Consider the following 12743-nt stretch of genomic DNA (forward strand, 5'->3'; position numbering starts at 1 on the left):
TCTGAACTTTTCCAGCTGAAACTGTAACCCCCATTTGCTCCTCTCTCTCATTTCTGAAGTCCGCCTGCATGATTTCCTTGTCATCACTCCGAAGAGGTCCTGTTTTGCCACCCATTGCTCAAAATGCCCATCCTCCTTGTGATAATTTGTGGAATCTGCCTGCACAACCTATAAACTCTGTTTAATACTGGGAGCTCTTTGCATGTACCTGACAGGCTGCAGACTCCCTACTGGACATGGGATTCTTTATCTTATCTGTTGACTCTTTACCCCATGATGGACTAAAATGGTACATGACAATAGAGGGTTGTTAAATCAGGATAGTCCTCTACTGAACTACAAACATCCTAGGCAACAGACTAGCTCCTACCCTGTAGAATTGGTTTGTCAGGGAAAGGCTCTCTGGCAATAAAGCCACCTGGTAGGACTCTAGGTCATCACGGAGGCTGATCAGGAGTCACTTGATAGAGGAGAGTGCAAAGTTACAAAGAAATGGAGTGGTTTTATTCAAGAGGGTTTTTTGGCTGATTTTTCCATCAGTATAAGAATTATAGACTATCAGGGTTGGAAAGGACCTCAAAAGGTCATCTAGTCCAAACCCCTGCTCAAAGCAGGGCCAATCCCCAATTAAATCATCCCAGCCAGGGCTTTGTCAAGCCTGACCTTGAAAACCTTAAAGGAAGGAGATTCCAGCACCTCCCTAGGTAACCCATTCCAGTGCATCACCACTCTCCTAAGGAAACTTTTTCACAACATCCAACCCAAACCTCCCCCACTGCAACTGGAGACCATTACTCCTTGTTCTGTCATCTGGTAACACTGAGAATAGTCTACATCCATCCTCTTTGGAACTCCCTCTCAGGTAGCTGAAAGCAGCTATCAAATCCCCCCTCATTCTTCTCTTCTACAGACTAAATAAGCCCAGTTCCCTCAGCCTCTCCTCATAACTCATGTGCTCCAGCCCCCTAATCATTTTTGTTACCCTCTGCTGGACTCTTTCCAATTTTTCCACATCCTTCTTGTAGCGTGGGGCCGAAAACTGGACACAGTACTCCAGATGAGGCCTCACCAACATCGAATAGAGGAGAACGATCACATCCCTCAATCTGCTGGCAATGCCCCTACCTATACAGCCTAAAATGCCGTTAGCGTTCTTAGCAATAAGGGCACACTGTTGACTCATACCCAGCTTTGCGTTCACTGTAACTTCTAGGTCCTTTTCTGCAGAACTGCTGCCAAGCCATTCGGTCCCTAGTCTGTTGCAGTGCATGGGATTCTTCAGTCCTAAGTACAGGACTCTGCACTTGTCCTTGTTGAACCTCATCAGATTTCTTTTGGCCCAATCCTCGGATTTGTCTAGGGCCCTCTGTATCCTATCCCTACCCTCCAGCATATCTACCACTCCTCCCAGTTTAGTGTCATCTGCAAACTTGCGGAGGGTGCAATCCATCCCGTCATCCAGATCATTAATAAAGATACTGAACAAAACCGGCCCCAGGACCAAACCTGGGGGCACACCGCTTGATGCCAGCTGCCAACTAGACATGGAGCCATTGATCACTACCAATTGAGCCAGACGATCTAGCCAGCTTTCTATCCACCTTATAGTCCATTCATCCAGCCCATACTCCTTTAACTTCCTGGCAAGAATACTGTGGGAGACCGTATCAAAAGCTTTACTAAAGTCAAGGAACAACACATTCACTGCTTTCCCCTCATCCACAGAGCAAGTTATGTCGTCATAGAAGGCAATTAGGTTAGTCAGGCTGACTGTTCCTGATCACTTTGCTCTCCTCTAAGTGCTTCAGAATTGATTCCTTGAGGACCTGCTCCATGATTTTTTCAGGGACTGAGGGGAGGCTGACTGGCCTGTAGTTCCCTGGATCCTCCTCCTTCCCTTTTTTAAGGATGGGAACTACATTTGCCTTTTTTCCAGTCTTCCGGGATCTCCCCCAATCGCCATGAGTTTTCAAAGATAATGGCCAATGGCTCTGCAATCACACCCACCAACTCCTTTCGCACTCTCGGATGAAGTGCATCCGGACCCATGGACTTGTGCTTGTCCAGCTTTTCTAAATAGTCCCGAACCACTTCTTTCTCCACAGGGGGCTGGTCACATCCTCCCCATGCTGTGCTGCCCAGTGCAGCAGTCTGGGAGCTGATCTTGTTCGTGAAGACAGGCTAAAAAAGCACTGAATACATTAGTTTTTTCCACATCCTCTGTCACTAGGTTGCCTCCCTCATTCCGTAAGGGGCCCACAATTTCCTTTACTTTCTTCTTGTTGCTAACATACCTGAAGAAACCCTTGTTACTCTTAACATCTCTTGCTAGCTGCAACTCTAAGTGTGATTTGGCCTTCCTGATTTCACTCTTTCAATAACGCCTGAGCAATATTTTTATACTCCTCCCTGGTCATTTGTCCAATCTTCCACTTCTTGTAAGCTTCTTTTTTGTGTTTAAGATCAGCAAGGATTTCACTGTTAAGCCAAGCTGATCGCCTGCCATATTTACTAATCTTTCTGCACATTGGGATGGTTTGTTCCTGCAACCTCAGTAAGGATTCCTTAAAATACAGCCAGCTCTCCTGGACTCCTTTCCCCCTCATGTTATTCTCCCAGGGATCCTGCTCATCAGTTCCCTGAGGGAGTCGAAGTCTGCTTTTCTGAAGTCTCGGGTCTGTATTCTGCAGCTCTCCTTTCTTCCTTTTGTCAGAATCCTGAACTCTACCATCTCCTGGTCACACAGATTCCCATCCACTTTTGCTTCCCCTACTAATTCTTCCCTGTTTGTGAGCAATCATCTAAATATGGGTAGATTATGTCCCCTTGCTTGCGCAGGTGGGCCACCACCACTGCTAGAATTTTGGAAAATACTCAAGGGGGTTATGGGGAGGCCAAAGGGTAGTACTATGTACTGGAAGTGGCCCTTTTGTCCCAGTACAAAATCAGGGGAATTGCCTTTGTGCTGGGTGTAAGGGGACGTGAATATATGCATTTTGCAGGTCGAGTGCTGCAAACCAATCCCCTCGTTCCAGTGCAGAAATTGTTGCTGCTAAAGTAACCATCCTGAAACGTTATGTTTTGACAAATTTGTTTAGTTTTCTGAGGTAGAGAATGGGTCTCCATCCCCCAGACTTCTTTTGTGTTAAAAAATAATGGAAACAGAAGCCTCTCTCTCTTTGTTGTACTGGCACTGGTTCTACCAAGCCTCATTGCAGGAGGTATTCTATTTCCTATCTCAAGAGTGATTGGTGAGAGGGATCCCTGAAGACGGACGGGAGGGTGGAGAGGAACTGGATGGAGTAGCCGGTCCCGATGATCTCTAATACACACTTGTCGGCAGTGATAGTACGCCAGAATGAGTAGAATGGTACCAGATGGTCTGTAAACGGATGGTTGGTGGAACATGGAGTTAGCAATCAAGCCCTTGACCAAACCCTTAAATTTGGTGTTTGGAGGCCAGTTGCTGTGATGTGGAGGGCTGCGAAGAATTTGATCTTCGTTTGGGTGGTCTTTGCCAACATCTTTGAGGATCATACTGTCTCTGGTCCTGTGTGTACGGAGCCTAGGACGTTGTGATGTATAGTACCTGCCCTGTTTGTGTTTTGTGGAAGGTATATAGATGCCTAGAGATCTAAGAGTGGCTCTCGAGTCCTTTAAGGAGTGAAGTGACTCATCAGTCTTGCAGGCAAACAGCTTCAGACCCTTAAAAGAAAGGTCCTCTACTGTAGATTGCACCTCCCTTGGTAACCCCAACAGGTGCAGCCAGGAGGCCCGGTGCATTACTATGGCAGTTGTGATGGTCCTCGCCACCATGTCAGGGGAATCCAATGATGCCTGAGGGGCTGTTTGAGCTATAAGGTGGCCTTCAGAAATGAATGTAAACTTCTCTCTCTTTTCCTCTGGTATAAGTTCAATAACGTCTGCTAATTTGTAATATGTCGTGTGGTCATATTTTGCCAAGAGAGCTTCATAATTGGCATTTTTAAATTGTAATGTTGCTGATGAGTAGGCCTTGCGGCTGAGTAAATCCAGCCTTTTCCACTCCTTATCATAAGGTGTGGACCTGGAATAATGTTGCCTGCCTCTTTCATTAACAGCATCCACCACAGCAGAATTTGGCTGGGGGTGGGAAATATACAAATTCTAGCCCCTTCAAAGAGACATAATACTTTTTGTACACCCTCTTACACATAGGTGGGATTGTGGCGGGGGTTTTCCAAATGATTGTGGTGGGCTCTATAATGGCCTCGTTTATGGGGAAGGCAATCTTGGAAGATGTCGATGTGCGGAGTATGTCCAAGAGACTGTGCTGAGATTTAGTAACCTCTTCAAGAAGGATTTGAAGTGTGTCAGCTATTCTTTTAAACAGTTCCTGAAACTGTTTGAAATAGTCTCTGGTAGTAGGGAGCGGAGGCATGGTGGTCTCATCAAGTGAGAAAGACAAGTTCGTTGCAGGAATAGCCTCCTGGTCTAACTCCTGCTCTGTTTCCTCAAAAGTCTATTCCTGGGAGATGTCAGGTGGTGTTACTGGCTTTGGTGAGGCGTGTCTAGAAATTTCCCTGTTGCTTGGTGGCTTGGGAAAATTTTGCCTGTATGCTGCCCACAGGTCCCAGACTGACCATTCCCAGACATGAAACAGGTGGGGGTCCCCATACCACCCTTGTATGACTGGTCTTGGATAGTGTCTAGAGAGCTCTTGTGGCTCAGATCTGATACTGGTCTGCAGGGTCAAGGAATGTTGAGATGAAGAAAGTTCCCCCTCCTCATCCTCCTGGATCCTCATCACTGGAGGTGGGGAGGGTTCAGATGCAGCTGGTGGTGTGCGTGGTGCTGAAAGCACAGGTACAGCGTCAGTACCAAGAAGAGGGGACGCAGGTTCCAGGCTCACTGTCAGGCCCTTAGGTGCAAGGAACTGCTGTATTCTCGGTATTGGAGGAGGCACTTGCATTTGTTGTGGTGCCGAGAATTGTTGAGGTACCAGGAAGTAGTCTGACACTGTGAGGATAGGTGCCGATGTTGACTGCACCAAGGACTTAGAAGGCTTTGGTGACGATGCAACACTGATGTGCAGCAGAGAGAGAGCGAGAGAGAGAGACACGGCGCCAGTGACTTAAAAACTGCAGAGGCACTCGGTACGGAGGATTGTTGCTGTTGCTGCCAGTGCTGTAGTGGAAAGGGCACTTTTCTCTGCCTTCCTTTTTGGAACCTGCCCACTTAGGTTCTGTGGCTTTAGTCCCTGCTGATTTGAAGGTACTTTGCTGCAGCGCGGTCAGTACCTGTCCAGTAGAGCAAGCTAGGGAACGCTTCTTTTTAGATGCAGGTTTGACAGGAGGAGTGGAAGCTCTCCTCTTTGCAGGTATTTTAGGAGACAGGTCCCTCCCACATGAAGCTGAGGAGGAGGAACTGTCAGAAGCTGCCTTCGGTAATTGGTCACCAGCAGAAGTTTGCGTTCCTGGGTGTGAGGCAGGCTTAAATTTGAGGTCCCTTGCTTTCCTTGTGCAGGTCTTCAGATTATGACAATGTGTTTCCCCCAGGCACCTGACGCATTGTGAGTGTCCGTCAGAGATAGGAACTGCCTCATGGCAGGAGATACAAGGTTTAAACCCAGGAGATCTTGGCATTTCAAAGGGAATACCCCATGGCAGGGTGAAGTTATAAAGAAAGAATTTTATTTTAATACAGGGAGAAGAAAAATAGAAAGTCCTAATCAACTAATCTATTATATACAAAAACTGCTAACAAGAACGCCTGAGGTAAAGCAAGTGAAGACACTGCTGGAGCTCTGATTTGGACAAAGGGCAGTTAAGAAGGAAAAGAGAGAGAGAGAGAGAGAAAGAAACAGCTGCACGGCGCTAATCAGCTACAATGACAGGTGAGAGACAGGGAGAGCGCACGTGCAGCCCAGCCAGGTATTGCGGTCGAAATTCTCCAACTAGAGGCACAGAGCAGTCAATCACCTAAAGTTAAGCACCTACAGGGACATCACTCGAAGAAGAACTTATTTTTATCCTTTGCAAGTAACCTTTAAAATTCTCTCCCCATCTGCAATGCATGCATTGGTCAGAAGTGGCAAAGACTTATGCAAGTCAATCTTCTGAAAAATTTTGGGGAAGGAAAGAAAATTCCACATTGGCAGGAAAAGAATGAAACATTTCTCTGGCAGACTATTTTTTTAAATGGTGGTTCTTTCAAGATGCTCAAAATTTACAATATTAGAAATGGCCTGGAGCTGAAATGTATTATTAAAGATGATTAATGGACAGAGCGCCAGTGAGAAAGTTTCACGATAAATGCAGTTTATCGCGTGGCTAGCATCATACAGCTCCAACTGAAATATTGCCAAATTCTGTAATAATGAGCAGTTCAAATCAGGATTGACAGGTACCTGCCCGCAACCAAAGGGTACCAACAGTTTATTGAAATCCATATGTTATAAATCAGAATCTCAGTTCTTACCTTCTTCTGTTTCTACTGGTTGCTGTGATAGAATTTTAAGAAGAACTGGATTTTTCCACATGCCTTCCCTAGTAATGTCAACCAATATTTGGAGATTATTATTCCCAAATTCCAGTAAAGCATCATGTGAATCCTATAAAACAAAACAAAAACACGAACCCAAAATCCATTAAGAGAATTTTAAATAAGATTGAATATTTAATCTAACTTCAGAAAGACAACCAACCAACTATACTCTTTTGACATTATACCACAGTATTACATTATGGTCATTCTTGAATGCTTCATTTCTATTGTGCTGTGTTGGGACATTACAACATTGCTTGTTAGCAAGCTGGCCTTAAGTTCTGCAGCTAGGTCTTCAGGTTTCTGCAGCACTCTAGCAGCTTCAGTTAGAGGTTTTTATTGAATTAAATTAAAAAAACATGTCCCTACAGTAGACCCTAAACTATTTATTTTTATATTAAATATGTTTACACCATTTCTTCATTTTCTGTGTGCCTCAAATTTTCCTAGTTTCAACACAACTGAACAGAAGTTGTCAGAGGAGAAGATGGAGGTTTTGGCAGAGGATTAGGGATAGTTGGGGCTTTTAGTACCACATAAAATGTGGGGTGTGGTTTGGGAATTGTAGGATAAGGACATTAACTTGACCATTTTATGAGAAACAATGCAGATGGCTCAAACTGTCATCTTTCAGAGTTAACACTCCATTGAGATGAGTAGGGCTGGTTCACAACCTCAGAGAGAATGGCTATTTACCTTGTAGTAATTGTGGTTCTTTGATATGTTGAAGACACTGTAGATCCCACTGTAGGAGTGCATGTGCCTTGTGCACAGGAGATTCATGCACTCAACTTTCTCATGCTCACATGTGAGAGCATAAAGGGCACAAGATCATAACCTTCCCTCAGTTCCCTCCCAATTCAAAGCTCGTGTTAGTTGAGGACTCCTAAAGCATGGACGGAGGTGGGATTATGGGATTCACAGATTACAACAACATTGAAGCAGCATAGTTATTATAGAATAAGTAACCACCCTGTTTGTGTATGTGTTGGTGTGGATCACCCCCATGATAGGTGATTAGCATGCAGTACCACTTCTGGATGGTGGGATGAGGCATATCAGCTGCATCAGTCAAACAGGGATCATAGCACTAGTCTCCAAAACCAGGCGTCCGTTCTGGCAACTAAGTCCAATGCATAACGCTTGACAAAAAGTCAGTGGGTTGCTCCATGCCGTTGCCTTGCAATGCAAATTGGAGATCTCTGAAGCAGGTGGAGGATGTCCCTTGAGCTCTAGTAGAGTAAGTCTTGACGTTCAGTGGGAGAGGTACACAGCCAACTGGTAACAATGAGATACACTGCATTAGCTAGTTAGATATTCTTTGTGATGTGATGACATGGCCTTTGGAACTGCCATGGCTATAGCCAGAAATAACTCAGGGGGGAAATCTGAAAAGTTTGGGTCTGTCGCTGTAGTAAAAAGACACACCAGATGTTCCCCCAGGATTAAAAACTTTTATCCAGATGAAGAGTGGGGTTTTGGGAAGATGACAGGCAGGTTAACTATTCACACAAAATTCTGAGACCACCTGAGGGGCCATCTTAGGGGGAGGTTTCATGTGGGGAGGGTCAGCCATAAGTGCTTGGCACTTACTCTCTCCTGGCCAAAGTGATACCATCTAGGAACACCATGAAGGTACTGGAAGACAGGCTGGAGTACTTCAGAGGCAGCAAATACTCAAGGATCTTCAGTACCCAAGTCTGCACAGGGTCCACACTACGCTGAGCCACCCATATTGAGAACCTCTTCCATTTAGACAAATAAGTCCTTCTGGTGGATACAGTCATCCTCTGCATCAGGATCTCCTGGACTTGCCTACAGCAATCCCCATCCACGGTACTTAACCAGCCAACACCCTGGATGTTACAGGGACTTCAAATTTTAATGGAGTATCTGACTGTGGTGCTGTGAAATCAGATCCGGGCCACCTGGGAGTTGAATCTCAAAAGACTATTATAGTGAGATGCGCCAAATGCTAAGGGCCCAAGGATTAGTCAAACTTGTGTCTATAATGCTATATGTATCTTTGTGAGCTTGGGTCTGTGTTCTATCTCCTCTAGGGGGGAGGGTTACCAAACTTCTGCCGGGAACTAAAATCAATGGAGGTAATTACTGCAAATTCAAGATCAGGTAGACAACTCCAGAGAAGTTTGGGTCAGTTACATATAGTGGTTCACACCATGTTCAGGAGGCCAAGGAGACAAAGAAGGGCGTGTGGTACAATGGGTTGGCATGAACTGACTTATGAACCTCATTTTGATTTAAAAATTGATGTGATTGTAGCTAACAGGGTAAAACTCTGCCCAGAAGAGTTTGAAGAACTGGATCTTGCCAAGGTCTCTACGTGGAAGATAAGGGACACCAACTAAACTTAGAAGGCATATCAAAACAATATAATTTTATGGTGTTTTACCTGTAATGCTTTTGTCCTAAAATAAATGTATATTCTGCTTTGTGAAAGCTGGCTGGTCACTAGTAGACACTGTCATCGTCCCTTCAGCAATCTGCAGGGATACACAGCAAATTTCAGGGGGACTGAAAGCCTAAATCCCCAGTCTGCAAGATGAGGAATTTGGATCCCTGCCCACAGAAAGGTGACAGCTGGAGGCCTGAGATCTAAAGGAGCACTTTTAGGTCTTGGGGGCAGAGATGCCATTAATGTCACAACTACAATAGGAGCTATGAGAAAGATTGTGGCCTTGTCCCTTTTGATTTTGGAAGTCACCCTAGGGATCAGGCAAATGTGTGGAAGGGCATGAAGAAAGCCTGGTTTCCACAGCAAAAGGAAGGTGTGTGTTAACTACCCCAGGCTCATGCCCCCCCTGGAACAAACGTTTCAGCATAGGAAGCTATTCTCCCACACCCAATGATGGAATATTGGCTCTGTGATGGATCTCTGCAGGGAGGACTCATGATAGGGCCTGATGAAATACATCCTAGAATATTCAAGGAGCTGACCGAGGAGATTTCGGAGCCATCTGCAATTATGTTTGAAAACTCATGGAAGATGGGAAAGATTCCAGAAGACTGGAAGAGGGCATATATAGTGCCAATCTATAAAAAAGGGAATAAGGACAACCTGGAGAATTATAGACCAGTCATCTTAACTTCAGTATCTGGAAAGATAATGGAGCAAATAATTAAACAATCAATTTGTGAACACCTAGAAGATAATGTGATAAGTAACAGCATGAATTTGTCAAGAACAAATCACATCAAACCAACCTAATAGCTTTCTTTGAAAGAATAACAAGCCTTGTGAATTTTGGGAGGGGGATGTGGGGGAGAGAAGCAGTAGATGTGATGTATCTTAACTTTAGTAAGGCTTTGGACACGGTCTCACCTGACAGTCTCATAAACAACCTAGGGAAATGCAACCTAGATGGAGCTACTATAAGGTAGGTGCATAACTGATTGGAAAATCATTCCCAGAGAGTAGTCATCAGTGGTTCACAGTCAAGCTGAAAAGACATATTGAATGGGGTCCCACAGCGATTGGTCCTGGGTCTGATTCTGTTCAATATCTTCCATCAATTTAGATAATAGTATAGAGTTGATGTGCACAAATATTTCCAGTCACACCCCTCTTACCATTCATGGAATTTGTCACACCTTCCATTACTTGAAGTAGCCCCCTTCTATGTTGCTGCTGGCGGCAGCGCTGCCTTCAGAGCTGGGTGGCTGGAGAGCGGCTGCTGCAGGCTGGGGCATTGCCACCCTTACTTCTGCACTGCTGTTGGTAGCAGTGCTGCCTTCAGAGCTGGGTGGCTGGAGAGCGGCAGCTGCTGGCCAGGGTGTTCACGTTGTTTGTAGCACAAGAGGACTTTTTTTTAATCCTGCTCCGGTCCTGACCCAAAATATCCACTCTATTTTTATCCCGCTCCCACTATTATGGCAGAAGGTCCTGTGGGACCGATGGAATCCTAGTTTCTTCCCACCCCCCTAGAGAACCTCTTGAGCCCCCCTCAGGAGGGCACACCCCCCAGTTTGTGCACCACTGGCATTGAGAGTACACTTACGAAGTTTGCAGATGATATCAAGATGAGAGAGGTTGCAAGTGCTTTGGAGGATAGGATTAAAATTCAAATTGATCTGGACAAACTGGAGAAATCGTCTGAAGTAAATAGGATGAAATTCAATACGGACAAATGCAAAGTACTTAAATTGTTTTAAAAAATTGGATCTTGTGCTTATGCGATGCACGTGCCCCTACAGAACAATCCATGCTGCCACATACTCGAAGGCTATCTGCAGACTCAGGCACACAGTACTACATCATGACAGGTTTCAGAGTAGCAGCTGTGTTAGTCTGTATCTGCAAAACGAAAAGGAGGACTTGTGGCACCTTAGAGACTAACAAATTTATTTGAGCATAAGCTTTCGTGAGCCACGAAAGCTTATGCTCAAATAAATTTGTTAGTCTCTAAGGTGCCACAAGTCCTCCTTTTCTTTTGCGAGTACTACATCAGTTCACATTTTTAAGCATTGTCTTGCAATCTATCAACCTATTAACCTTAAACATGGAGGAGCTACATTCTCAACCTAAAGTACAACTTTTCTACTCTGCAGTTTACAAGAAATATTTGGAAACCTTTTCCTAGGACCATGAAATCCTTCAATCTATTTTTCAGCAAGCAGGTAAGTTACGTCCCTCTAGTGACTAGAGTACACAAGTTAGACGCCTGCTGCCCATTAATCTGAAATGTAGTTAGTTTTGCTTTTCTATAATTTTGCATTTCTTCTAGACTGCACAAGAAACCACTTTGTTGTTCTCAGCACTAGTGATCAGTGTTATTATGCACGTTTTAACATTGCAAGGGAACATTTAGCATCTTCTCACTAATCCCCACTACTCAACATTTGTAAATAAAGCGTTTATTCTCAGTAGGTTTTGTGTAAAGCCCTGTTTTACAAAATGGCCTTAGAATACTTGAAGCAAAATAAGTTTTGTTATTCACCTGGTAAATCCTAGCTGTCACATAACCCGATCCCACTCATTCCATCCAAACCAATGTTGCTGAAATCACTCCCATCTTGGAATTCCTCCACTGACTTCCCCAGTTCCGACTTAACTCCCACACATACAAGGCCATATACAACTATGCCTGAGCCTACATATTGAACTTTGTCTCTTACTGCATCGCCACACCCTTAGCCAATGATGCCAGCCTTGTAGTTTAGTTCACCCACTTCTGTCTATGCCTTTTTCCATGACGTCCACATGCATAAGGACAGGTTTCAGAGTAACAGCCGTGTTAGTCTGTATTCGCAAAAAGAAAAGGAGTACTTGTGGCACATGAAGTGAGCTGTAGCTCACGAAAGCTCATGCTCAAATAAATTGGTTAGTCTCTAAGGTGCCACAAGTACTCCTTTTCTTTCTTCACATGCATAAGGCTACATTTGCAATTCCTGCTCTCCATGCCACCACCCTCTCATTCAAGTCCAGCCTATAAACTCACTTATTGTTATACATACACAAATTCATATATTCTAAGGCCAGAAGGGACTACTGTGATCTTCTAATCTGACCTTCTGTATTACATAGGCCACAGGACTTCCTTGAATTAATTCCTGTTTAAAATAGAGCTTATCTTTTAGAAATCCATCCAACCTTGATTTAACAGTTTCTAGTGATGGAGACTCCACCACAACCTTTAGTAATTTGTTGCAATAGTTAATTATCCTAACTTAAAAAATTGTGGTTTATTTGCAGTCTGAATTTGGCTTACTTCATCTTCCAACCATTGGATCTTGTTACAACTTAGCGAAATACACTTACCTGTATAGACTGATTGAATCCTAACCATACTTCACATGGCAATTCACTTTCAGGCACAGAAAGCAGTAGTTCAAAACAACTCCTGTAACAAAAGAGCTGTATAAGTAAGATAGCTAAAACATTGCTGTAGCAGCATTAGAAAGTGGCAGGTCTTAGTTTTATTCCCAGACATGAAACTACATTAAGATACAGCATGGTTGTAGCTTAAGGGTTAAAAACAAAAACCAAAAAAAAAAAAAAAACACACCAGTTACAGGGATGTAGTAATTATCACAAAACCAGGTATTACAAACCCAGGAAATTCAGAGTTAAGATTGGTTTCAGAGTAACAGCCGTGTTAGTCTGTATTCGCAAAAAGAAAAGGAGCACTTGTGGCACCTTAGAGACTAACCAATTTATCTGAGCATAAGCTTTTGTGAGCTACAGCTCACTTCATCGG

At 44.1% G+C, this 12743-nt stretch overlaps 1 protein-coding gene across 4 annotated transcripts in view; it reads right to left on the reverse strand.

Annotated features, from left to right (window-relative positions):
* Positions 1 to 12743, reverse strand: part of RLF (RLF zinc finger) — a 106799-nt gene that overhangs the window by 72820 nt on the left and 21236 nt on the right. For 3 of the 4 annotated variants that reach the window (XM_084609671.1, XM_084609670.1, XM_084609674.1), the window contains exons 3-4: positions 12305 to 12386; positions 6460 to 6592 (exon numbers count right to left, since the gene is read on the reverse strand). In XM_084609671.1, coding sequence (XP_084465797.1) covers positions 6460 to 6592; positions 12305 to 12386 — 215 coding nt within the window. Of the gene's footprint in view, positions 1 to 6459; positions 6593 to 7556; positions 8742 to 12304; positions 12387 to 12743 lie in introns of those variants that run through there. The other variant, XM_084609673.1, reaches the window with a different exon arrangement.

The sequence above is a fragment of the Lepidochelys olivacea genome (assembly GCF_965140295.1).
Source record: "Lepidochelys olivacea isolate rLepOli2 genome assembly, chromosome: 19".
NCBI lineage: Eukaryota > Metazoa > Chordata > Testudines > Cheloniidae > Lepidochelys > Lepidochelys olivacea.